The following is a 25,173-nucleotide window of genomic DNA, read 5'->3' on the forward strand; positions in this document are numbered from 1 at the left end:
GGCTTACAGACTACTTAATACTACAGAAATTGATCATAGTTTGTTTAAGTTGTACATCTTTTTTGTTTATAGCAGACAGTAATTTTATTCTAATTATAATAGTTTAAATAATGAATATTGAAATTAAGTTAGGGGAATATAACATTGTTAGTTGTTGAAAGTAGTTTACAATATGAGAATGTTACAATTGGGTGTAAGGCAGTATTGTTTTGGGTAGGTATTTATACTACAATGTAGTATTAATAATATATGAACTTTATGCATCTAGATTTGAAGTTTTAAAATTTAGGTAATTTTTGGGTAAAGTTAAATATTGAGTATTGAGTATTTAGTTTAGGGTGAGTAGGTGGTTTTTGAGAAGAGCCTTAAATTGGTGTTCAGATCTGGTTACTTTAGTATTTACTGGTAATGAATTCCAAATTTTGGGTCCCTTTATGTGCATACAGTTTTTACACAGTGAGATATGGGGTACATCAAAAAGAGATCTGTGTCTTGTGTTGTGGTTGTGTGTCCTGTAAAGGTTGGTGAGGAGAAGTTTGAGTGGAAGGTTTATGTTTGAGTGTAGTGTTCTATGTATGTAGCAGGCACATGAATAAGTATGGATATGACTCACGAAATCGTAATGACATGATTGCAAACAAACCATACCACGGGCGGGATTTGAATCCGTGGTCAGAGAGTCTCAAAACTCCAGACCGCGGGTTCAAATCCCGCCCATGGTATGGTTTGTTTGCAATCGTGTCATTACGATTTCGTGAGTCATGTTGATGGCAGTGAGGGGAATTGAGCTAGAGTTCATCACTGCCACGCTAGCTGGAGATTCGTCTGTAAAAACTTGCATCTGTGGTCACAGTGGTGCCTATGCTAACCTTCCTATGGTGTAGAAATATACGTAGTTGGACGAATCTTATTGTGGCTAGCTGGTCCAGTGGCTAACGCGACGGTCTGGAGTTTTGAGACTCTCTGACCGCGGGTTCAAATCCCGCCCGTGGTATGGTAAGTATGGATATTCTTGACGGTGAGCAGATTTAGACTTTTGAATATTGGTGGAGTGTGTTGTTGAGAGTGGGAATTTATCATTCTGACTGCAGCCTTTTGCTGGGTTATTAGTGGTCTTAGGTGATTTAATGTTGTTGATCCCCATGCACAAATTCCATATGTGAGATAAGGGTAGATGAGTGAATGATACAGTGCAAGGAGAGCTGATTGTGGAACATAGTACTGTATCTTTGATAGTATACCTACTGTCTTAGAGATTTTCTTGGAAATTTGTTGTATATGTATCTGGAATTTGAGACTACTGTCAAGGTGGATTCCTAGGAATTTTCCCTCTGGGAGTCTTGTGATGGGTGATCCGTTTAGCATTATGTTAAGTGGAACCTATTTTACTGATAGGTGAACAGGGACAGCAGGTGTCTTCAGGAAACATGAATGTTCTTGATCCTTTATGCATAAAATACACAATATCTTGAGCTACATAAAACACAGTATCATAAATTATATAAAACACAGAGAATCCTAAGTTACATATCTGCCAAGTTCCAAATTTGTACATTGATATAATTTCTCATGGTAGTGAGAGGCAGGGTAGACACTGATGTAACTCCTCATGGTAGTGAGAGGCAAGGTAGACACTGATATTACTTCCATTGGTAGTGAGAGGCAAGGTAGACACTGATATAACTTCTCATGGTAGTGAGAGCCAAGGTAGACACTGATATAATTTCATATGGTAATGAGAGGCAAGGTAAATACTGATTTAGCTTTTTCTGGTAGTGAGAGGCAAGGTAAACACTGAAATAACTTCTCATGGTAGTGAGAGCCAAGGTAGATACTGATATAACTTCTCATTATAGTTAGAGGCAAGGTAGACACTGATATAATTTTTCTGGTAGTGAGAGGCAAGGTAGACATTGTAATATCAATCAGTCAGTCTGTTAATTTATCTCCACATGATACATTGTACAACAGTTGGATGGCTTTATATCTCTCACATGGAAATTTCCTTTGTAATTCAGAACATTTCAGACAAGCTTAAACTTAACTTATATCAAGAAGGACTGTAGTATTTTACATATGTATATGAGACAGTAATAATTTTCAGAATAAAATAGATTACATGAATATTCAACAAATGTATATGAAGTAGATAAAATTATAACACTTAGATTATTCTATTTTAGGATTATTCCATTAATTCAAAATGAACTTCTAATAATGTTCATAATAATAGTAAAAGTAATTGACTGTAATTAATATTACAGGATGTGATGTAATAGTATTTTACTTGTATGTATATAAAACTTTAATGATATTCACAGTAGAATTGATTCAGTGAGAGTGACTTGCTGTATATGGGCAAATAAAATCATAGCAGGGTAAATGAGAATAATACTTACAATAAAGTAGACGGTAATTTAAAATAAAACTTATAATAAAAAATATGATAGGAATGAAGCTAGTTGCATGAAATGATACTAAATATGATGAGATAATTGTGAGGATCATATTAACAGTAACTTTGAAGTGGTTGGCTGATAGGGAACATCTGGAGTCTTCAGGGAAGCAGTTCCAGATTTTTGGGCCTTTTGTGTGCATTGAGTTTTTACACAGGTTAAGTCAGACGTGGGGCGTGTGCCCAAAATACAGCAGGCATTACCCCTTTGAACAGCCACACTGAGCCGCTGGAACAGAAAACTAGCTGCCCTGGGATCCCTAGTTACCCTGATGAGTCTTTTTCCCAGCTCCTTAAGGAATTTAGATGCACTCTTTCCCCATGAGCCAAGGGTCTCTGAGCCTATGGGAACAAACATATAATGATGGGCAAGTTCTCCATATTTTCTAGATTTTTGGGACTCCCTGAAGCTGGCAGCTGCCCCTCCTTCCTCCCTGGTGTATTGGAGATAGGTATCAGCCAAGGTAGATGCACATGTATAGTCCCACACCACCTGCTTCCCATCTGTCCAGGCTTGAAGGGTGATACCATCTGGACGCTTCTGGCTGCCATCAGATCTGCATAGTTGAGGTGGCTCCCTTACTGCTGGGCATCCAGCTGTTGTGAGGCTCCTCTTGATAATGTCATTAACCTCCTCATGTCTTGCAATCTTTCCCTCGGATTTACGGCACACAAGACCATGGTACCCGAATCGGTCTGCTGCTTCACTGCCACAAATACACCTGTGTTCGGCGAGAATAGGGGCGGCAAGTTGAAGGGCAACACCGATGCGGATGGTCTGTGGGTCGAGACGTGTGCCAAGGCTGTATATAAATATACAGTGGACCCTTGACCAGCGATATTAATCCATCCTGAGAGCTCATCGTTAGTCAGAATTATCGTTAGTCAAGTTAATTTTCCCCATAAGAAATAATGGAAATCAAATTAATCCGTGCAAGACACCCAAAAGTATTGAAAAAAAAATTTTTTACCACATGAAATATTAATTTTAATACACACAAACTGAAGATTACATGCACAGTTACATGACACTTACCTTTATTGAAGATCTGGTGATGATTGATGGGATGGGAGGAGGGGAGAGGTGTTAGTGTTTAGAAGGGGAATCCCCTTCCATTAGCACTTGAGGCAGCAAGTCTTTTTCTGGGGTTACTTCCCTTGTTCTTTTAATGCCACTAGGACCATCTTCAGAGTCACTGGACTTCTGTCACACAACATATCTGTCCATAGAGGCCTGTTCCTCTCGTTCCTTTATGACTTTCCTAAAGTGGTTCACAACAGTGTCAGTGTAATAGTCACCAGCACGGCTTGCAGTAGCTGTGTCAGGGTGATTTTCATCAAAATAGGTTTGCACTTCAAGTGACTTTGCACACATTTCCTTTATCTTTGAAGTAGGCAACTTCTTCAATTTCTCTCTCCCCTCCTCCGAAGCAGTTTCCTCAGGTTTGGCCTCATGCTGATGAAGATGATCTAGCAGCTCATCAGTGGTTAGTTCTTCATTGTCCTCCACCAACTCTTCCACATCCTCCTCACTAACCTCCAACCCCAAGGACTTCCCCAATGCCACAATGGATTCCTCTACTGGCATAGGATTCTCAGGGTTAGCATCAAACCCTTCAAAATCCCTTTTGTCTACACATTCTGGCCACAGTTTTTTCCAAGCAGAGTTCAATGTCCTCTTAGTCACTTCCTCCCAAGCCTTACCTATAATGTTTACACAATTGAGGATGGTAAAATGATCTTTCAAAAACTCTCTTAGAGTCAGTTGAGTTTCTGAGGCCGAATAGGCAGAACTTGCGATCTTGGCTTAAATAGCAATGCTCATCTTGCCATATAGGACAAGTGAAAATTTGTGTATGCAATAATTTCGCCAAAATCATTCTGAACCTAACGAAAAAAATATTTTTGATTGTGTTTGTTTATTACTAAATTATTGTAAACATATTTAAAATATATTTAGTTGGGTTTGGCTAAAATAAATTGTTCTTGTTATAATAAGGTTAGGTAAGTTTTCTAAGATTCTTTTGGTGCAAAATTAAAAATTTTTACATTAACATTAATGAAAAAAAATATATCTTTAAACGTATAAGAGAAAATTTCAGAAAGGACTTAATTTTAAATGAGTTCTTGCTAATTGACCAGTTTTACATATTCGGCACGACATATATATATATATATATATATATATATATATATATATATATATATATATATATATATATATATATATATATATATATATATATATATATATATATATATATATATATATATATATATATATATATATATATATATATATATATATATATATATAATAATAATAATAATAATAATAATAATAATGTCTTTATATACTACAAGTACAGTAGGGCCCCACTTATATGGCAGGTTAGGTTCCAGGCTGCTGCTGTAAAGCGGAAATCACCGTAAAGTGAAACACCTCTTTTTTCCACTTATAAATGCATACAAATACTAGATAACAAGTTTACGCTAACGTATACAGTGGACCCTCGACCAGCGATATTAATCCGTTCCTGAGAGCTCATTGTTAATCGAAATTATCGTTAGTCGAAATCAAATTAATCCATTCCTGACACCCCAAAGTATTGAAAAAAAAAATTTTACTACATGAAATATTAATTTTAATACACACAAACTGAAGAAGACATGCACAGTTACATGACACTTACCTTTATTGAAGATCTGGTGATGATTGATGGGATGGGAGGAGGGGAGAGTGTTGATCATCTTAGTGTTTAGAAGGGGAATCCCCTTCCATTAGGACTTGAGGTAGCAAGTCTTTTTCCGGGGTTACTTCCCTTGTTCTTTTAATGCCACTAGGACCAGCTTCAGAGTCACTGGACTTCTGTCGCACAACATATCTGTCCATAGAGGCCTGTGCCTACCGTTCCTTTATGACATTTCTAAAGTGTTTCACAACATTGTCAGTGTACAGGTTGCCAACATGGCTTGCAGTAGCTGTGTCAGGGTGATTTTCATCCATAAAGGTTTGCACTTTAAGCCACATTGCACAGATTTCCTTAATCTTTGAAGTAGGCAACTTCTTCAATTTCTCTCTCCCCTCCTCCGAAGCAGTTTCCTCAGGTTTGGCCTCATGCTGATGAAGATGATCTAGCAGCTCATCAGTGGTTAGTTCTTCATTGTCCTTCTCCACCAACTCTTCCACATCCTCCCCACTAACCTCCAACCCCAAGGACTTCCCCAATGCCACAGTGGATTCCTCTACTGGCATAGGATTCTCAGGGTTAGCCTCAAACCCTTCAAAATCCCTTTTGTCTACACATTCTGGCCACAGTTTTTTCCAAGCAGAGTTCAAGGTCCTCTTAGTCACTTCCTCCCAAGCCTTACCTATAATGTTTACACAATTGAGGATGGTAAAATGATCTTTCCAAAACTCTCTTAGAGTCAGTTGAGTTTCTGAGGCCACTACAAAGCACCTTTCAAACATAGCTTTTGTGCACAGTTTCTTGAAGTTGGAAATGACCTGCTGGTCCATGGGCTGCAGGACAGGAGTGGTATTAGGAGGCAAAAACTTGACCTTAATGAAGCTCATGTCCCTAGAAAGTCGCTCTGCCACGTCTGAAGGATGACCAGGAGCATTGTCTAATACCAGGAGGCACTTAAGGTCTAATTTCTCTTCAATTAGGTAATTTTTCACAGTGGGGGCAAATGCATGGTGTAACCAATCATAGAAAAAGTCCCTAGTGACCCATGCCTTACTGTTTGCCCTCCTCAGCACACACAAATTAGCCTTGAGGACATTGTTTTTCCTGAACACTCTGGGAGTTTCAAAGTGATACTCCAATAAAGGCTTCACTTTGCAATCACCACTAGCATTGGCACACATCAACAGAGTAAGCCTGTCTTTCATAGGCTTATGTCCTGGGAGTGCCTTTTCCTCCTGAGTAATGTAGGTCCTGCTTGGCATTTTCTTCCCAAACAGGCCTGTTTTGTCACAATTAAACACTTGTTCAGGTTTCAGTCCTTCACTGTCTATGTACTCCTTGAATTCCTGCACATATTTTTCAGCCGCTTTGTGGCCCGAACTGGCAGCCTCACCATGCCTTATCACACTATGAATGCCACTACGCTTCTTAAATCTCTCAAACCAACCTTTGCTGGCCTTAAATTCACTCACATCACCACTAGTTGCTGGCATTTTTTTAATTAAATCGTCATGCAACTTCCTAGCCTTTTCACATATGATCGCTTGAGAGATGCTATCTCCTGCTATCTGTTTTTCGTTTATCCACACCAATAAGAGTCTCTCAACATCTTCTATCACTTGCGATCTCAGTTTCGAAAACATAGTTGCACCTTTGGCAAAAACAGCTTCCTTGATTGCCGTTTTCTTGCCCACAATAGTAGCGATGGTTGATTGGGGTTTACTATACAACCTGACCAGCTCGGAGACACGCACTCCACTTTCATACTTAGCAATGACCTCTTTCTTCATCTCCATAGTAATTCTCACCTTTTTTGCTGTAGGGTTGGCACTAGAAGCTTTCTTGGGGCCCATGGTGACTTATTTTGCAGGTGCAATCACTACAAAGGCTGTGATAATATGAAATGTTTCAATTGTATGTTTGGAAGCGACCGCGGTGGCTGGCTGGCTTGTAAACACTGGCACCCATGGGACAAGTGAGGCGCGCTCAGGCCAAAGTGGACGCGTCTCGAACGGAACAAATAGCATTGGTCGGGTTTTTTTAGCGCTAGTCGAGGCAAAATTTTTGCGATAAAATGTATCGCTACTCGGATTTATCGTTAATCGATGCCAACTGTATTAAGTTAGTAAGTTTATTCAGATATACACAAATGCAGTCACATAGATTATCATACATAGCAGCATATATGTAAAGTACCTAGGATAACCCAAAAAAGTCAGACTGTGTGACTTATTTCCATTGGGGTTAGCAGTAGAACTAGGCATTAAAAAACAATAAAAAAAGTAAAATACACATATAGTACACTCATTACTTACCTTAAAATATTTGTAGTCTTAATCTAGGGTGAGACAAGTAGTATTTATTGTAAGAAATCAAGTGTGGTATGTATGGTAGTCAGCCGGGCTACCATTCCGGCCACCCCATCCACACATAATATTCTAACATTTAAGCATCCCAGAACAATAAAATGCATATACGGTTCACTCATTACTTCCCTTAAAATATTTGTAGTCTTAATGTAGGGTCAGAGGTGAGTAAACGAGATAAAACAAATAAATGAGAGAGAGAGAGAATGAGTACATGAGAGAGGACACTTGTGGAGTTATGTAAACAAACCAGGCGTGCGTGAGTTATGTAAACTAACAAAGTGTACACGTCTGGTTTTGTACAAGTTACATTGTGTACAAGTTGTCTCAACATTGATACGGTAGAATAAATAATGAGAAACACTCCCATTATCATGTAACACCATTTCTTAGAAGAAATGACGCTCTGAGTGTAGTCATATGAAAGGAGTAATTTTCTACAGTTACCCCCAGTAACACATTTTCTCTTTTGTTGGACTAGAGAAAATGTTATTCTTGCCGTCACTTGTACAAGTTATCTGGCTCCCACTTCTCATATTTATGTTTATTTACTCTACTCTGGGGTGTATTTATCATCTTTATATGTTATGTATCGTGTTTATTATATAATTTTGAAAAAATATCATAGTTGGATTAACCCTTTGGGGGTCGACAGGTCCTCTCAGAGACTTGTTCTCAGGGTCGGCCAAATTTCAAAAAAAGAAAAAAATAATTTTTTCTTGTGAAAAGATAGAGAATCTTTTCCCGATCATAATGACAACAGAAGTATGAAATTTGATTGAAAACTTAAGGAATTATGCTCTCGTGAAGTTAGCAGTCTTGATGTTTATGCATCACCGATTTTGCCCACTTTGAACCCTATTTTCGGCCAATTCCAGTGTGCTAGTCGACAAAAATCATAACTATTTCGCTAGAACTCCATTTTTTCTATCGAATGAGTACAAGAAACCACCCATTTATCAATTTAAACTATCCAATAGAGTGGTCAGAGTTTAGCAATTTTGCCAATTTCACACAAATTTCAAAAGATGCTAATTTCCGAATAGGGTCCAGAATAAACAAGAAAGACATTCCTGGCACTAAAATAACAAGTTCTCTGTTCGTTAGTCACATCCCCAGGCCCCTCTTATATTTCTTTGGCTTTCCACTTTGAATTTTTATTCTTAAAAAAAAAAAATAAGATTTACTGTTATGCAGACTACTGCATTAGTGTAGAAATGGTATAAATAATATCAGCACACTTGTGAAAGAATATTAGACTCACCAGTTGATGTGTATTGGACGCTTGGCATGATTTATTTACTTTTGAACTTTGGTAAAAATCGAACATTTCTGCTACTTTGAGCTCAATTTCAAGGTACTTTTCTTTGTAAAACCAGTCAAAATCATCTCAATTTCTGTAACATGTCTTCCATTCTATAAAATGTGACCAAGAAAACTAGAATACAACAATAAATACCATACGAAAATACAGTGCAAAGTCGCTGTTTTAATCCAAAAACACGGTCCAAGTTTTTTTTTCTCATTACGCACTATGTGCTGCAGGATTTCTTTTATACTGCGCACACTGACCACATAGACCCATTCTTTCATATGTAGGCCTATCAGCTTTCTCTCACTAGATTTGAGGGCGCTAGAGTTTAGGCGTACTAGTACGCCAAAAACCCTGGGTCGTAAGATGTACTAGTACGTCCGAAACCCCCAAAGGGTTAATAAAAATGTGTATATTAACGTAATATACGACATTTAATGAGTCTTGGTGATTATTATCATTACTAATATGGCATCACTCGTATAAGTCGTCTCGCTCCCATATCTCATATTTATGTTTATTTATTCTACTGTGGAGTGTATTTACCATCTTTATATGTTATGTATCATGTTTATTATATAATTTTGAAAAAATATCATGCATGGATTAATAAAAATGTGTATATTAACCCTTAAACGGTCCAAACGTATATATATGTTCACTCGTGTAGCGCCCCAGATTTTTTGAGAGAGAAAAAAAATTTTTTTAAATAGGAAAGAAGAGCATATGGTACGCAGGCATCCCCAGTTATTTTCATATGGTGCACAGTGAGTGCACACACCCATTCTCTCATGTCTAGGTGACTCACGCTTATCGTGGCAATGTTGAATGAATGACAAAGAAAACGTATATACACGTATACGTTTGGGGCGCTACGCACGTGAACGTATATATACGTTTGGACCGTTTAAGGGTTAATGTAATATATGACGTTTAACCCTTTCAGGGTTTCGGACGTACAGTGGACCCCCGGTTAACGATTTTAATCCGTGCAAGAGGGGTAATTGTTATGCGAAATAATCGTTATGTGAATGAATTTTCCCCATAAGAAATAATGGAAATAAAATTAATCCGTGCAAGACACCCAAAAGTATGAAAAAAAATTTTTTTTACCACATGAAATATTAATTTTAATACACACAAACTGAAAAAGGCATGCACACTTACATGACACTTACTTTTATTGAAGATCTGGTGATGATTGATGGGATGGGAGGAGGGGAGAGCATTATCTTCTTACTGTTTAGAAGGGGAATCCCCTTCCATTAGGACTTGAGGTAGCAAGTCCTTTTCTGGGGTTACTTCCCTTCTTCTTTTAATGCCACTAGGGCCAGCTTCAGAGTCACTGGACTTCTTTCGCACAAGATATCTGTCCATAGTGGCCTGTACCTCTCGTTCCTTTATCACTTCCCTAAAGTGTTTCACAACATTGTCAGTGTACAGGTTGCCAACACGGCTTGCAATAGCTGTGTGAGGGTGATTTTCATCCATGAAGGTTTGCACTTCAAGCCACTTTGCACAGATTTCCTTTATCTTTGTAGTAGGCAACTTCTTCAATTTCTCTCTCCCCTCCTCTGAACCAGTTTCCCCAGGTCTGGCCTCTTGCTCTTGAAGTTGATCTATCAGCTCATCAGTGGTTAGTTCTTCATTGTCCTCCTCCACCAACTCTTCCACATCCTCCCCACTAACCTCCAACCCCAAGGACTTTCCCAATGCCACAATGGATTCCTCAAGTGGCATAATCCTCTCAGGGTTAGCCTCAAACCCTTCAAAATCCCTTTTGTCTACACATTCTGGCCACAGTTTCTTCCAAGCAGAGTTCAAGGTCCTCTTAGTCACTTCCTCCCAAGCCTTACCTATAAGGTTTATACAATTGAGGATATTAAAGTGATCTCTTCAAAAGTCTCTTAGAGTCAGTTGAGTTTCTGAGGTCATTACAAAGCACCTTTCAAACAGAGCTTTTGTGTACAGTTTCTTGAAGTTGGAAATAACCTGCTGGTCCATGGGCTGCAGGAGAGGAGTGGTATTAGGAGGCAAAAACTTCACCTTAATGAAGCTCATGTCCCCATAAAGTCGCTCTGCCACGTCTGTAGGATGACCAGGGGCATTGTCTAACACCAGGAGGCACTTAAGTTCTAATTTCTTTTCAGTTAGGTAATCTTTCACATTGGGGGCAAATGCATGGTGTAACCAGTTATAGAAAAATTCCCTAGTGACCCATGCCTTACTGTTTGCCCTCCACAGCACACACAAATTATCCTTGAGGACATTCTTTTGCCTGAACGCTCTGGGAGTTTCAGAGTGATACACTAATAAAGGCTTCACTTTGCAATCACCAGTAGCATTGGCACACATGAGAAGAGTAAGCCTGTCTTTCATAGGCTTATGTCCTGGGAGTGCCTTTTCCTCCTGAGTAATGTAGGTCCTGCTTGGCATTTTCTTCCAGAACAGGCCTGTTTCATCACAATTAAACACTTGTTCAGGTTTCAGTCCTTCAGTTTCTATGTACTCCTTGAATTCCTGCACATATTTTTCAGCCGCTTTGTGGTCCGAACTGGCAGCCTCACCATGCCTTATCACACTATGGATGCCACTACGCTTCTTAAATCTCTCAAACCAACCTTTGCTGGCCTTAAATTCACTCACATCATCACTAGTTGCAGGCATTTTTTTAACCCTTTCAGGGTCCAAGGCCAAAATCTGAAGTCACGCACCAGTGTCCAAGAAATTTTGAAAAAAAAAAAAATTATTTTTTTCTTACAGAATTAAAGAGCATATTTTTGTGAAGGTAATAAAACAAAAAAAATTAGAATCTGATCAGTACTTACCGAGATACAGTGCCAAGAAGTTTGTAGAAAATGATGTGGTGGCGGCAACATCGACGAATTCCACATACGCGTATTATATTATTTTGTTGTTTTAGTTGTTTTTTCTTTTCTTTTCCAATTTTTTTCTATTCCTACTAACATTTGGGGCCTGAGAGACCAATACTGTATATAATGTATATATATAAACTCACTGTATTGAACACAATAACCGCACTAAAGTTATTATCATATTATTGTTTACCACTGTTGTTTATTACAATAAACATGCACAAATATTGTATAATACTAATGTTCTATCATATATTTACATATTTACAATCACTGGACATGGTTTTAGAACTGCTGGAGCTTGTGGAACTCCTTGAAACAAGGCACCATGCACAGAGGCACCTTACATTCCTCACACATAAACCGAGTGTCTTTGCGTCTTTGTTGCCGTCGTTTTGTTTGTGCACAGACAATGCATCTCTTCTGAGCAAATTTCTTTTGAGTTGAAGGAAGCTGTATTATGAAATGATCACCTTCTCTTCTCAAACGCTTGGGTATATTGTGATGAATTCGAGGACCATGTTGTATTGCAGGTGTTGTTACCTGGTACTTCATTATGAGTTGTCTGACAACAGACAAACAAAATTCACCATACGGTGGTCTGTTGCCAGTCTTTATTTGGTACATATTATATGCATTCAGCATTGAAATGTCCATGAGATGGAAGAAAAGTTTCATGTACCACTTGTAACTCTTACGAACACAGTCAACAAAACCAATCTGCATGTCACACTTGTCAACCAAGCGCATGTTTTGTGTATAATCAATCACTGTCACTGGTTTTCGAATACGTTCATTAGTCACTCGATCAACCTTGCCACTGTCTTGCATTTCATTACGGTGAATGGTTGTCAACAATGTGACATCTCGTTTGTCATGCCACCGTAATGCCATGATGTCATTGGCAGTAAACACCTGCACGTCATCACCACGAACACCTGCGTTGAGCCTGGGCATATGTTTACGATTAGAACGCACTGTGCCACACACATCTGTCTTGTTCACTCGCATGAAATCACTGAGTAATGGGCTTGTGTACCAGTTATCGGTATATAATGTATGGCCCTTACCAAGATAAGGTGCCATCATGTTTCTCACTACGTCACCTGATATACCCAATAACATCTTGGTATCTTTCAATGTTTTACTACCCGTGTATACAACAATATCCAACACCAGGCCACTGTCACAATCACAGAGTACAAACAATTTTATACCAAAGCGGTTCCTCTTGCTCGGTATATACTGCTTGAATGACAGTCTACCTTTGAACAAAATCAAAGACTCGTCAATTACAAGATTCTTGAATGGATAAAAGTATAACCTGAACTTTTGTTTGAGATACATGAAAACATTTCTAATCTTGTATAACCTGTCACTTCTGTCAGGCCTGGTTTTGTCAGAGAAGTGCAACATACGTAACAGTAAGATAAACCTGTTCACTGGTATTATTTCACTGAAGGATGGGGTACAAATTAGCCGATCTGTGGACCAGTATGCTTTTATATTATGCTTATAGACGTGAGGCATAAGCATTATTGTTGCAAAAAGCAAATACATTTCTGCAACAGTCGTCTCTTTCCACCTGTGTAGTCTTGACTGTGGTGATAAGATCGTATTTGCCATGGTGTACTGAAAATACTTATTACTTTCCCTGACAATAATTTCCATCAATGGCTGGTCAAAGAATAATTCAAAGAATTCCAGTTCATTGGCCGTGGTTCCAAGGGGACAGGTAGGTAGAATTCCATTTTGCGAGTCATCAAAGTGGTGAGGGCTGGGAACAAAATTGGGATTTTGCTGCCAATCCCAGATACGGTTTGCTGGTGGATACTGGACATCATAGGCTGGTTGTACGGGTGGTTGTGGCGGGCTGGTGGGTGACGCTCCGCTTTGTCCTTGAACTGACGAGTCAGCAGCGTGGGTTCCCGCGTGGCACAGCGAGTCATGCATGGCGGTGCCACTACCACCACCAGCCCCACTAACACCATCCACTGATGTCTGTGGCCCATCCATGCCAAGTGTAGCCACATCATCCTCACTATCACTACCTAAAACGGGTGTAGGGCCACGGGATGTACTCCGGGATGTACTCTGGGATGAACTCCGTCCCCTGGGCACAGCATAGGGTACACTACCCGAGCGCATGCGGCGGCGAACATACCGACGCTTCACTGGTGAATATGTTTCCTCACTATCACTACTCGAATGATCGTCGAGCGCAATAAAATCACAATCCACGTCAGAATCATCGTCATTACTGAAGTCAGAGGCCAGGCCACGGGAAAATATTAGTTTTCTCTTACGTTTAGGAACACCCGACCGTGAGTCACGAGTGCCCACACCAGAGGTAGAAGATCGAGGATCGTCGGGGTTTTCTGCACTATTATCGATATCTTGGTCATTATTTTCGGTCACTAACTTATCAAAGCCGTAGAATTCGTCTTCATTTCCACTTCCATCAGTGTCAGAACTATCAGACAGGAAGAGGAGAGTCCCAATTTTCCGGGGAGTGAGAGCTGACTTGCGACGAGACATGGTGAACAAGGGTGACTGAGCCGGCGTTCCCACAATGCTATGCAGGCGCCTAGATTTTTTGTTTATGGCGCACACCCACGGCGCAGACCCATTCTCTCATATGTAGGCCTATGAGCGCTTTCGCGCTAAATTTGACGGCGCTAGAATTTTGGCGTAGATCTACGGTTTGGACACTCACCGACCAGCCGTAGATCTACGGGACGGACCCTGAAAGGGTTAATTAAATCCTCATGCAACTTCCTAGCCTTTTCACATATGATCGCTTGAGAGACGCTATCTCCTGCTAGCTGTTTTTCATTTATCCACACCAATAAGAGTCTCTCAACATCTTCCATCACTTGCGATCTTTGTTTCGAAAACACAGTTAAACCTTTGGCAAGAACAGCTTCCTTGATTGTCTTTTTGGTGCCCACAATAGTAGCGATGGTTGATTGGGGTTTCTTGTACAACTTGACTAGGTCGGCGATACGCACTCCACTTTCATACTTATCAATGATCTCTTTCTTCATTTCAATGGGAATTCTTACCCTTATTGGTGTACGGTTGGCACTAGAAGCTTTCTTGGGGCCCATGGTCACTTATTTTCCAGAAACAGCACCGAAAACACTGTAATAATACGAAATATTCCGAGTGTATGCTTGGATGTTACCGCGGAGGCTGGCTGGTAAACAATGGCACGGGCGGCACATGTGAGGCTGGCTGAGGGCGCACATTGGACGCGTCTCGGACGAAAATCGGTGAGCGGGTTTTTAATCGGTATGCGCGGCAAAAATTTTGCGATTAAAGTAAGCGGTATGCGAAATAATCGCTATGTGATGCCATCGTTATGCGGGGGTCCACTGTACTAGTATGGCTTACGCACCAGGGTTTTTGACGTACTAGTATGCCTAAATTCTAGCACCCTCAAATCTAGTGAGAGAAAGCTGGTAGGTCTACATATGAAAGAATGGGTCTATGTGGTCAGTGTGCGCAGTATAAAAAAAATCCTGCAGCACACAGTGCGTAATGAGAAAAAAAAACTTTGACCGTGTTTTTGGATTAAAACAGCGACTTTGCACTGTATTTTCGTATGGTATTTATTGTTGTATTCTAGTTTTCCTGGTCTCATTTTATAGAATGTAAGACATATTACAGAAATTGAGATGATTTTTGACTGGTTTTACAATGAAAAGTACCTTGAAATTGAGCTCAATGTAGCAGAAATGTTTGATTTTTACCAAAGTTCAAAAGTAAACAAATCATGCCACGCGTCCAATATGCATCAACTGGTGAGTCTGATATTCTTTCACAAGTGCACTGATATTATTTATACCATTTCTACACTAATGCAGTAGTCTGCATAACAATAAATCTTCTATTTTTTGTGAGAATAAAAATTTAAAGTGGAAAGCAAAAGAATGTAAGAGGGGCGTGTCGATGTGACTAATGAACAGAGGAAATGTTATTTTAGTGCCAGGAATGTCTCTTGTTTATTCTGGACCCTATTCGGAAATGGGCATCTTTTGAAATTTATGTGAAATTGGTAAAATTGCTAAATTCTGACCACTTTATTGGATAATTTAAATAGGTAAATGGGTGGTTTCTTGTACTCATTTGATAGAAAAAATGGAGTGGTGACGTGTACTTAGCTCAGTGGTGACGTGTACTTAGCTCAGTGGTGACGTGTACTTAGCTCAGTGGTGACGTGTACTTAGCTCAGTGGTGACGTGTACTTAGCTCAGTGGTGATGTGTACTTAGCTCAGTGGTGACGTGTACTTAGCTCAGTGGTGACATGTACTTAGCTCAGTGGTGACGTGTACTTAGCTCAGTGGTGACGTGTACTTAGCTCAGTGGTGACGTGTACTTAGCTCAGTGGTGACGTGTACTTAGCTCAGTGGTGACGTGTACTTAGCTCAGTGGTGACGTGTACTTAGCTCAGTGGTGATGTGTACTTAGCCAGTGGTGACGTGTACTTAGCTAAGTGGTGACGTGTACTTAGCTCAGTGGTGACGTGTACTTAGCTCAGTGGTGACGTGTACTTAGCTCTGTGAAGACCTGTTTGTGTGCTCTCTGTGAATCTGTTCCAGGATGCCCTCTCTTGAGCAACTTTACCAGCAGCTGAGAGAGGAGCTCAGAGTTGCTAAGATGGAGATACGGCGATTAACGGAGGAAAACAAGAGGATTCGTAGTAATCCTTCTGTTGTGAGTCCCCAGGTTAAGAGGGGAGCTTGGTCAGTGGCCGGGCAACATGGAACCAAGCTGAAGATCAAGAAAACGGTTGGAGAGGCGGAAGCAACGAGAAACCAGAAGACTACCGTGGAAACTTCCAACTCATTCTCGGTGCTACCTGACGAATGTGAGTGTTCTGCTGGGAATGCCACAACGAGCACCAAAGAAGCATTGGCAGAAGTGAGTGAGACATCCCTAGAAACCCCAACGAAGACCATCGAGAACGTCTTGACGAATTCTACAAGTGGTGTAATGCTACCTGGCGAATGTGAGTCGACTACTCGGAGCATCATGACGGACGACGCCAAGGAAGGTAAAAACGTTGTTGTTGGGGATAGCCAGATTAGGTACTTGGATAGGGCATTCTGCTTGAAGGATAGGAGTAGGAGGCAGAGAGTGTGTTTTCCTGGGGCTGGGATGAAGGATATTGTTAGCCGTCTGGATGACATCATGAGAGGTAATGGGAGCAATCCTATTATCTGTCTCAGTGCTGGAGGCAACGATGTTGGCAGACGTAGGAGTGAGGACCTGATTAGCAGGTATAGGTCAGCAATAGAGATAATTAGGAGGAAGGGTGGGAAACCTGTCATATGTGGCATTTTGCCAAGGAGAGGAGTTGGAAATGAATGGTTGTCCAGAGCAATTGGTGTCAATTGCTGGCTGTACAAGTACTGTAAGGAAAATGCGGTAACATTCATTGACAACTGGGACCTCTTCTATGGCAGAAATGACATGTATGCCAGGGATGGGGTTCACTTATCTAGGTGTGGGGTGGGAGCACTGGCCAACGCAGTGGAGGGAGCTGTTAGGTCTTTAAACTAGGAATAGTTAGTGGTATGGGTTTTGGCGGGAAAACTGTGAAGTCGCAGGGTAGTAACATGAGTACTAGGAGAACTAGTAATAGGCAAAATGAGGTGGATATTGGAAAGCCAGTGGCACTAATTGACAAGGTCAGTAATAAGTTTAGTGGAATAACAGAAAGGAGCAGGAAGGGTAAAGAGAGTGGAGGGTCATTAAAAATTTATTACACAAATAGTCGCAGTGCTAGGAATAAGATGGACGAGTTGAGACTAGTTGCTAGTGCAGGTAACATAGATGTATTTGCCATTACTGAGACGTGGTTTAATTCAAAAAGTCGGGACATGCCTGCAGAATGTCACATTCAGGGTTTTAAATTGTTCCAAGTAGATAGAAGTATCGGGAAGGGGGGTGGGGTGGCATTGTATGTCCGAGATCGCTTGAACTGTTGCATAAAAACGGGTATTAAGTCTGAAGTAACACATACAGAGTCTGTTTGGATAGAATTTTCAGAGGGGCATGAAAAATTAATTTTAGGTGTGATATACTGTCCCCCAAATTTAGATAGGGACCAAGGGAGACTACTATGGGAGGAAATTGTTAGGGCCACAAGGCACAATAATGTAGTAATTCTAGGAGACTTTAACTTTAGTCATATTGATTGGAATTTCTTGACTGGGAATTTAGAATCATACGATTTCTTAGAAGTAGTTCAGGATTGTTTTTTGAAGCAGTTTGTGACAGAACCTACAAGGGGAAATAACCTGCTTGACTTAGTTCTGGCAAACAATGAATCCCTTGTTAATAATTTAGAAGTTTCAGAGGAACTGGGTGCTAGCGACCACAAATCAATTACATTTAGAATTGAATGGAAGTATGATAGTAGGCATAACTCAGTAACAGTCCCAGATTTTCGCTTAGCAGATTACGATGGGCTTAGAGAACACTTATCATCTGTTGACTGGGGTAACGAAGAGAGCTATCAATATGAGAGTTTTCTGAACACAATACATGCTGCTCAAAGAACGTTTATCCCTTATAAGGAAATTAGATCAAATAGAAATGACCCAAAATGGATGAATAATAGGCTGAAATATCTACTAGGGCATAAGAAAGGAATTTATAGGCGTATCAAAAGAGGCGAGGGTCATCTTATGAATCAGTATATTGACATTAAGAGGGACATTAAAAAGGGGATAAGAAAAGCTAAAAGGGACTATGAAATTAAAGTTGCTAGGGATTCTAAAACTAACCCAAAAAGTTTTTTCCAGGTCTATAGAACAAAAGTCAGAGATAAGATAGGTCCCCTTAAAAATAACTATGGGCATCTTACTGACAAAGAGAATGAAATGTGCTCGATTTTAAAAAATTATTTTCTCTCGGTTTTTACACAGGAAGACACTAATAATATTCCGGTAATTAAATTTTTATAGTGGATCAGAAGAAGATAAATTATGTAACATCACAGTCACTAGTGAAATGGTTGTGAAGCAGATAGACCGACTGAAGCAAAATAAGTCACCGGGTCCTGATGAGGTTTTTTCAAGGGTTCTTAAGGAATGCAAAATGGAAGTCTGTGAACCATTAACTAATATTTTTAATTTATCTCTTCAAACAGGTGTAGTGTCTGATATGTGGAAGATGGCTAATGTAATTCCTATTTTTAAAACAGGGGACAAGTCGTTACCGTCAAATTACCGCCCAATAAGCCTGACCTCAATTGTAGGCAAGTTGCTAGAGTCAATTATAGCTGAGGTTATAAGAAGCCATCTCGATAAGCATAGCTTGATTAATGATACTCAGCATGGATTCACAAGAGGCCGGTCTTGTATAACTAATTTATTAACTTTCTTCAGTAAAGCTTTTGAGGCTGTTGACCACGATAAAGAATTTGATATTGTTTACTTAGATTTTAGTAAGGCATTTGATAGAGTTCCACACAAAAGACTGTTGAAGAAAGTAGCAGCTCATGGCATTGGGGGAAGGGTGCTCTCGTGGATCGAGTCATGGCTCACAGACAGGAAGCAGAGAGTGTCCATAAATGGGGTTAAATCCGAGTGGGGTTCAGTAACAAGTGGCGTTCCACAGGGATCAGTCTTGGGCCCGTTGTTGTTTAGAATATATATCAATGATCTTGATGAAGGAATTGCTAGTGATATGAGCAAATTCGCCGATGACACGAAGATAGGTAGGATAATTGATTCAAACGTAGATGTTAGGGAACTTCAGGAGGATTTAGACAAACTCTACTCTTGGTCAGAAAAGTGGCAGATGCAGTTCAATGTAGATAAATGCAAGGTTCTGAAGCTCGAGAGTGTCCATAACCCTAGCACTTATAAGTTAAATAATGTAGAACTTAGCCATACAGATTGCGAAAAGGACTTGGGGGTTATGGTAAGCAGCAACCTTAAACCAAGACAGCAATGCCTAAGCGTACGTAATAAGGCAAATAGATTACTGGGATTTATATCAAGAAGTGTAAGCAACAGAAGTCCAGAGGTCATACTGCAGCTTTATACATCATTAGTAAGGCCTCACCTAGATTATGCAGCTCAATTCTGGTCTCCATACTACAGAATGGACATAAATTCGTTAGAAAACATTCAGCGTAGGATGACTAAATTAATACATAGCATTAGAAATCTTCCTTATGAAGAAAGATTGAAGACTCTTAAGTTACATTCACTTGTTAGACGAAGAATGAGGGGAGACCTGATCGAAGTGTATAAGTGGAAGATAGGTATTAATAAAGGGGATATTAACAAGGTCTTGAGGATATCTCTCCAAGAGAGAACCCGCAGTAATGGATTTAAATTAGATAAGTTTAGATTTAGAAAGGACATAGGAAAGTATTGGTTTGGAAATAGGGTAGTTGATGAGTGGAACAGTCTACCTAGTTGGGTTATTGAGGCTAGGACTTTGGGTAGTTTCAAATTTAGGTTGGATAAGTACATGAGTGGGAGGGGTTGGATTTGAGAGGGACTTGCACATCGGAGCTTGTTTCTTGGGTGGCATTGAAAATTGGGTTGGTCAAATGCTTGTTAGTGGGATGAATTGTAAAGGACCTGCTTAGTATGGGCCAACAGGCCTGCTGCAATGTTCCTCCTTTCTTATGTTCTTATGTTCTAGCGAAATAGTTATGATTCTTGTCGACTAGTACACTAGAATTGGCTGAAAATAGGGCTCAAAGTGGGCAAAATTGGACACATTTTCTATGCACTGTCATTGGGATGGTATTTTCATTTGGTTTGCAAAACTGTTAATTAATTTAGTTGATATTTATGTATGTAATTTTATTCATATCTTCATTTTTGTATTTGTGGTATGTATTTTGTTGGGAAGGAAACTAAAAATGATTTTTCCCACAATGTTGACAGATTGCTGCAGAACCATTTATGTACAATCCACAAACACAACTCATTGCTACCCTAGTCCTTGAAGCAGACTTCTTACAGAAGAAGAATACTTCCAGAGATTCCTACAACACTGACCAGATGGTAATGGCATTCATGGAACAGTTTGCCAAACATTGCTACACAGTTGGTCAGCCAATAGCATTTAGGTTTCAGGACAAGAAACCTCTTTCACTAATTGTCAAGGAAATTGAAGGTGAGAAAACTATAATTTAGGATTAGGTAGGAATGGTGTGGAGTAAATTTTAAATATTGATATGCCATGGATTTTCCAGCACTCTTGGTTCCACAGCCTTGCTGAATTATCCATTTTGCCAGGCCAACAGAGGTCACGGTCACATAATAACTGACAGTACACCTCTTGTCCACTAATTATACACCTCCCATGTCTCTGAAGTGCCATGATTTATTAATTACTGAATTTACAAACAATACTACAGTACTAGTGCTCCCAGTTCGATAAATTTTAGAAGTTTACTGGACTTTTTTTTTTTTTTTTTGAACTGGCAGTAGGGTGACCTAAAAAGAAAAACAAAAGTATTTCTTTTAAAAAAAAAAAACTTCTTCTGAAATTGAGTAATTTATATAGAGTTAATCATTGCAAATATTTCATCCAAGCAAAGTTGTTCCATGGCCTTTGATCTTTCTCCCTGCAGTTTTTCATTCATCAAATAAAGATTCACTTCATTGTGTTCCTGCATGAAGGTATGTTGTTCTAGCTCCTAGATTAATTCTCCTGACAGGTAATGGGAACAAGCCTATTATCTGCCTCAGTGCTGGTGGAAATGGTATTAGGAAGGGCAGGAGACAGGAGCTGCTACTTAACCCTTTGACTGTCATAAGCCACTTTCTGAAACTGTCATTCTATGCTGCAAAATTTTTGGAATTTTTTTTTTTCTTATGAAATGATAGAGAATCTTTTCCCAATGGTAATGACAAAAGTACGAAATTTGGTCAAAAACTCACCGAATTATGCTCCCGTGAAGTTAGTGATCTCAGGGACGTATACGCATCGGCGATTTCGCCGACTTTGAGCCCTGTTTTTGGCCAATTCTGTTGTTCCAGTTGACCACACTCATAGCTATTTATTTAGAAATCCAGTTTTTCTATCAATGGAGTACAAGAAACCGCCCATTTACCGATTTGAACTACCCAATAAAGTGGTCAGAAATTGGCAATTTGGCCAATTTCATGTAAATTAACCCCTTCAGGGTCCAAGGCCAAAATCTGAAGTGGTGCTCCAGTGTCCAAGAAATTTTGAAAAAAAAAAAAACTTATTTTTGCTTACAGAATTTAAGAGCATATTTTTGTGAATGTAATAAGACTAAAAAAAAAAATTTTCTGATCAGTACTTACTGAGATACAGTGCCAATAAGTTTGTCCAAGATGATGTGGTGGCGGCAACATCGACGAATTCCACATACGTGCATTAATTTATTTAGCGGTTTTTGTAGTTTTTTCTTTTCTTTTCAAATTTTTTTCTTTTCCTACTAACATTTGGGGCCTGAGAGACCAATACTGTATATAATTGATATATATATATACTCACTGTATTGAACACAATAACCGCACTAAAGTTATTATCATATTATTGTTTACCACTGTTGTTTATTACAATAAACATGCACAAATCTTGTATAATACTAATGTTCTATCATATATTTACATATTTACAATCACTGGACATGGTTTTAGAACTGCTGGAGCTTGTGGAACTCCTTGAAACAAGGCACCATGCACAGAGGCACCTTACATTCCTCACACATAAACCGAGTGTCTTTGCGTCTTTGTTGCTGTCGTTTTGTTTGTGCACAGACGATGCATCTCTTCTGAGCAAATTTCTTCTGAGTTGAAGGAAGCTGTATTATGAAATGATCACCTTCCCTCCTCAAACGCTTGGGTATATCCTGAGGAATTCGAGGACCTTGTTGCATAGCAGGTGTTCTTACCTGGTACAGTGGACCCCCGCATAGCGAACTTAATCCGTGCAAGAGGGCTGGCTGTTATGCGAAATGTTCGCTATGCGAATGAATTTTCCCCATAAGAAATAATGGAAATAAAATTAATCCGTGCAAGACACCCAAAAGTATGAAAAAAAATTTTTTTTACCACAAAAAAATGTTAATTTTAGTACACACAAACTGAAAAAGGCATGCACAATTACATGACACTTACTTTTATTGAAGATCTGGTGATGATTGATGGGATGGGAGGAGGGGAGAGAGAGTGTTAGTGTTTAGAAGGGGAATCCCCTTCCATTAGGACTTGAGGTAGCAAGTCCTTTTCTGGGGTTACTTCCCTTCTTCTTTTAATGCCACTAGGACCAGCTTCAGAGTCACTGGACTTCTTTCGCACAACATATCTGTCCATAGTGGCCTGTACCTCTCGTTCCTTTATGATTTGTCTAAAGTGGTTCACAACAGTGTCATTGTAACAGTCACCAGCACGGCTTGCAATAGCTGTGTGAGGGTGATTTTCATCAAAAAAGGTTTGCACTTCAAGCCATTTTGCACACATTTCCTTAATCTTTGAAGTAGGCAATTCCTTCAATTTCTCTCTCCCCTCCTTTGAACCAGTTTCCCCAGGTCTGGCCTCTTGCTCTTGAAGTTGATCTATCAGCTCATCAGTGGTTAGTTCTTCATTGTCCTCCTCCACCAACTCTTCCACATCCTCCCCACTAACCTCCAACCCCAAGGACTTCCCCAATTCCACAATTGATTCCTCAACTGGTATACTACTCCTCTCAGGGTTAGCCTCAAACCCTTCAAAATCCCTTTTGTCTACACATTCTGGCCACAGTTTCTTCCAAGCAGAGTTCAAGGTTCTCTTAGTCACTCCCTCCCAAGCCTTACCTATAAGGTTTACACAATTGAGGATATTAAAGTAATCCTTCCAAAACTCTTTTAGAGTCAATCGAGTGTCTGTGGTCACTTCAAAGCACTTTTGAAACAGAGCTTTTGTGTACAGTTTCTTGAAGTTGGAAATGACCTGCTGGTCCATGGGCTGCAGGAGAGGAGTGGTATTAGGAGGCAAAAACTTCACCTTAATGAAGCTCATGTCCCCATAAAGTCGCTCTGCCACGTCTGTAGGATGACCAGGGGCATTGTCTAACACCAGGAGGCACTTAAGGTCTAATTTCTTTTCAGTTAGGTAATCTTTCACATTGGGGGCAAATGCATGGTGTAACCAGTTATAGAAAAATTCCCTAGTGACCCATGCCTTACTGTTTGCCCTCCACAGCACACACAAATTATCCTTGAGGACATTCTTTTGCCTGAACGCTCTGGGAGTTTCAGAGTGATACACTAATAAAGGCTTAACTTTGCAATCACCACTAGCATTGGCACACATCAACAAAGTAAGCCTGTCTTTCATAGGCTTATGTCCTGGGAGTGCCTTTTCCTCCTGAGTAATGTAGGTCCTGCTTGGCATTTTCTTCCAGAACAGGCCTGTTTCATCACAATTAAACACTTGTTCAGGTTCCAGTCCTTCAGTTTCTATGTACTCCTTGAATTCATGCACATATTTTTCAGCCGCTTTGTGGTCCGAACTGGCAGCCTCACCATGCCGTATCACACTATGGATGCCACTACGCTTCTTAAATCTCTCAAACCAACCTTTGCTGGCCTTAAATTCACTCACATCATCACTAGTTGCAGGCATTTTTTTAATTAAATCGTCATGCACCTCCCGCCCCTTTTCACATATGATCGCTTGAGAGACGCTATCTCCTGCTAGCTGTTTTTCATTTATCCACACCAATAAGAGTCTCTCAACATCTTCCATCACTTGCGATCTTTGTTTCGAAAACACAGTTAAACCTTTGGCAACAACAGCTTCCTTGATTGCCGTTTTCTTGCCCACAATAGAAGAGATGGTTGATTTTGGTTTCTTGTACAACCTGACCAGGTCGGTGATACGTACTCCACTTTCATACTTATCAATGATCTCTTTCTTCATTTCAATGGGTATTCTTACCCTTTGAGGTGTACGGTTGGCACTAGAAGCTTTCTTGGGGCCCATGGTCACTTATTTTCCAGAAACAGCACCGAAAACACTGTAATAATACGAAATATTCCGAGTGTATGCTTGAATGTTACCGCGGAGGCTGGCTGGTAAACAATGGCACGGGCGGCACATGTGAGGCTGGCTGAGGGCGCACATTGGACGCGTCTCGGACGAAGGCCGCTGAGCGGGTTTTTGTCCACTATGCGGGGCAAAATTTTAGCGAACAAAGCGTCCGCTATGCGGATTGTCCGCTATGCAAGGCGTCCGCTATGCGGGGGTCCACTGTACTTCATTATGAGTTGTCTGACAACAGACAAACAAAATTCACCATACGGTGGTCTGTTGCCAGTCTTCATTTGGTACATATTATATGCATTGAGCATTGAAATGTCCATGAGATGGAAGAAAAGTTTCATGTACCACTTGTAACTCTTACGAACACAATCAACAAAACCAATCTGCATGTCACATTTGTCAACCAAGCGCATGTTTTGTGTATAATCAATCA

At 39.9% G+C, this 25,173-nt stretch overlaps 1 protein-coding gene across 6 annotated transcripts in view; it reads left to right on the forward strand.

The window, feature by feature from the left end:
* LOC128688066 (vesicle-fusing ATPase 1-like) overlaps positions 1 to 25,173 on the forward strand; it is a 273,716-nt gene that overhangs the window by 38,401 nt on the left and 210,142 nt on the right. For 5 of the 6 annotated variants that reach the window (XM_053775780.2, XM_070083811.1, XM_053775783.2 and 2 more), the window contains exon 4: positions 20,622 to 20,853. The exons of the other annotated variant lie outside the window; for it this stretch is intronic. In XM_053775780.2, the coding sequence (XP_053631755.2) occupies positions 20,622 to 20,853 (232 nt within the window). The remainder of the gene's footprint in view (positions 1 to 20,621; positions 20,854 to 25,173) is intronic. 6 annotated transcript variants of the gene reach the window in all.

This window comes from Cherax quadricarinatus, chromosome 10, assembly GCF_038502225.1.
Source record: "Cherax quadricarinatus isolate ZL_2023a chromosome 10, ASM3850222v1, whole genome shotgun sequence".
NCBI classification, from domain to species: domain Eukaryota; kingdom Metazoa; phylum Arthropoda; class Malacostraca; order Decapoda; family Parastacidae; genus Cherax; species Cherax quadricarinatus.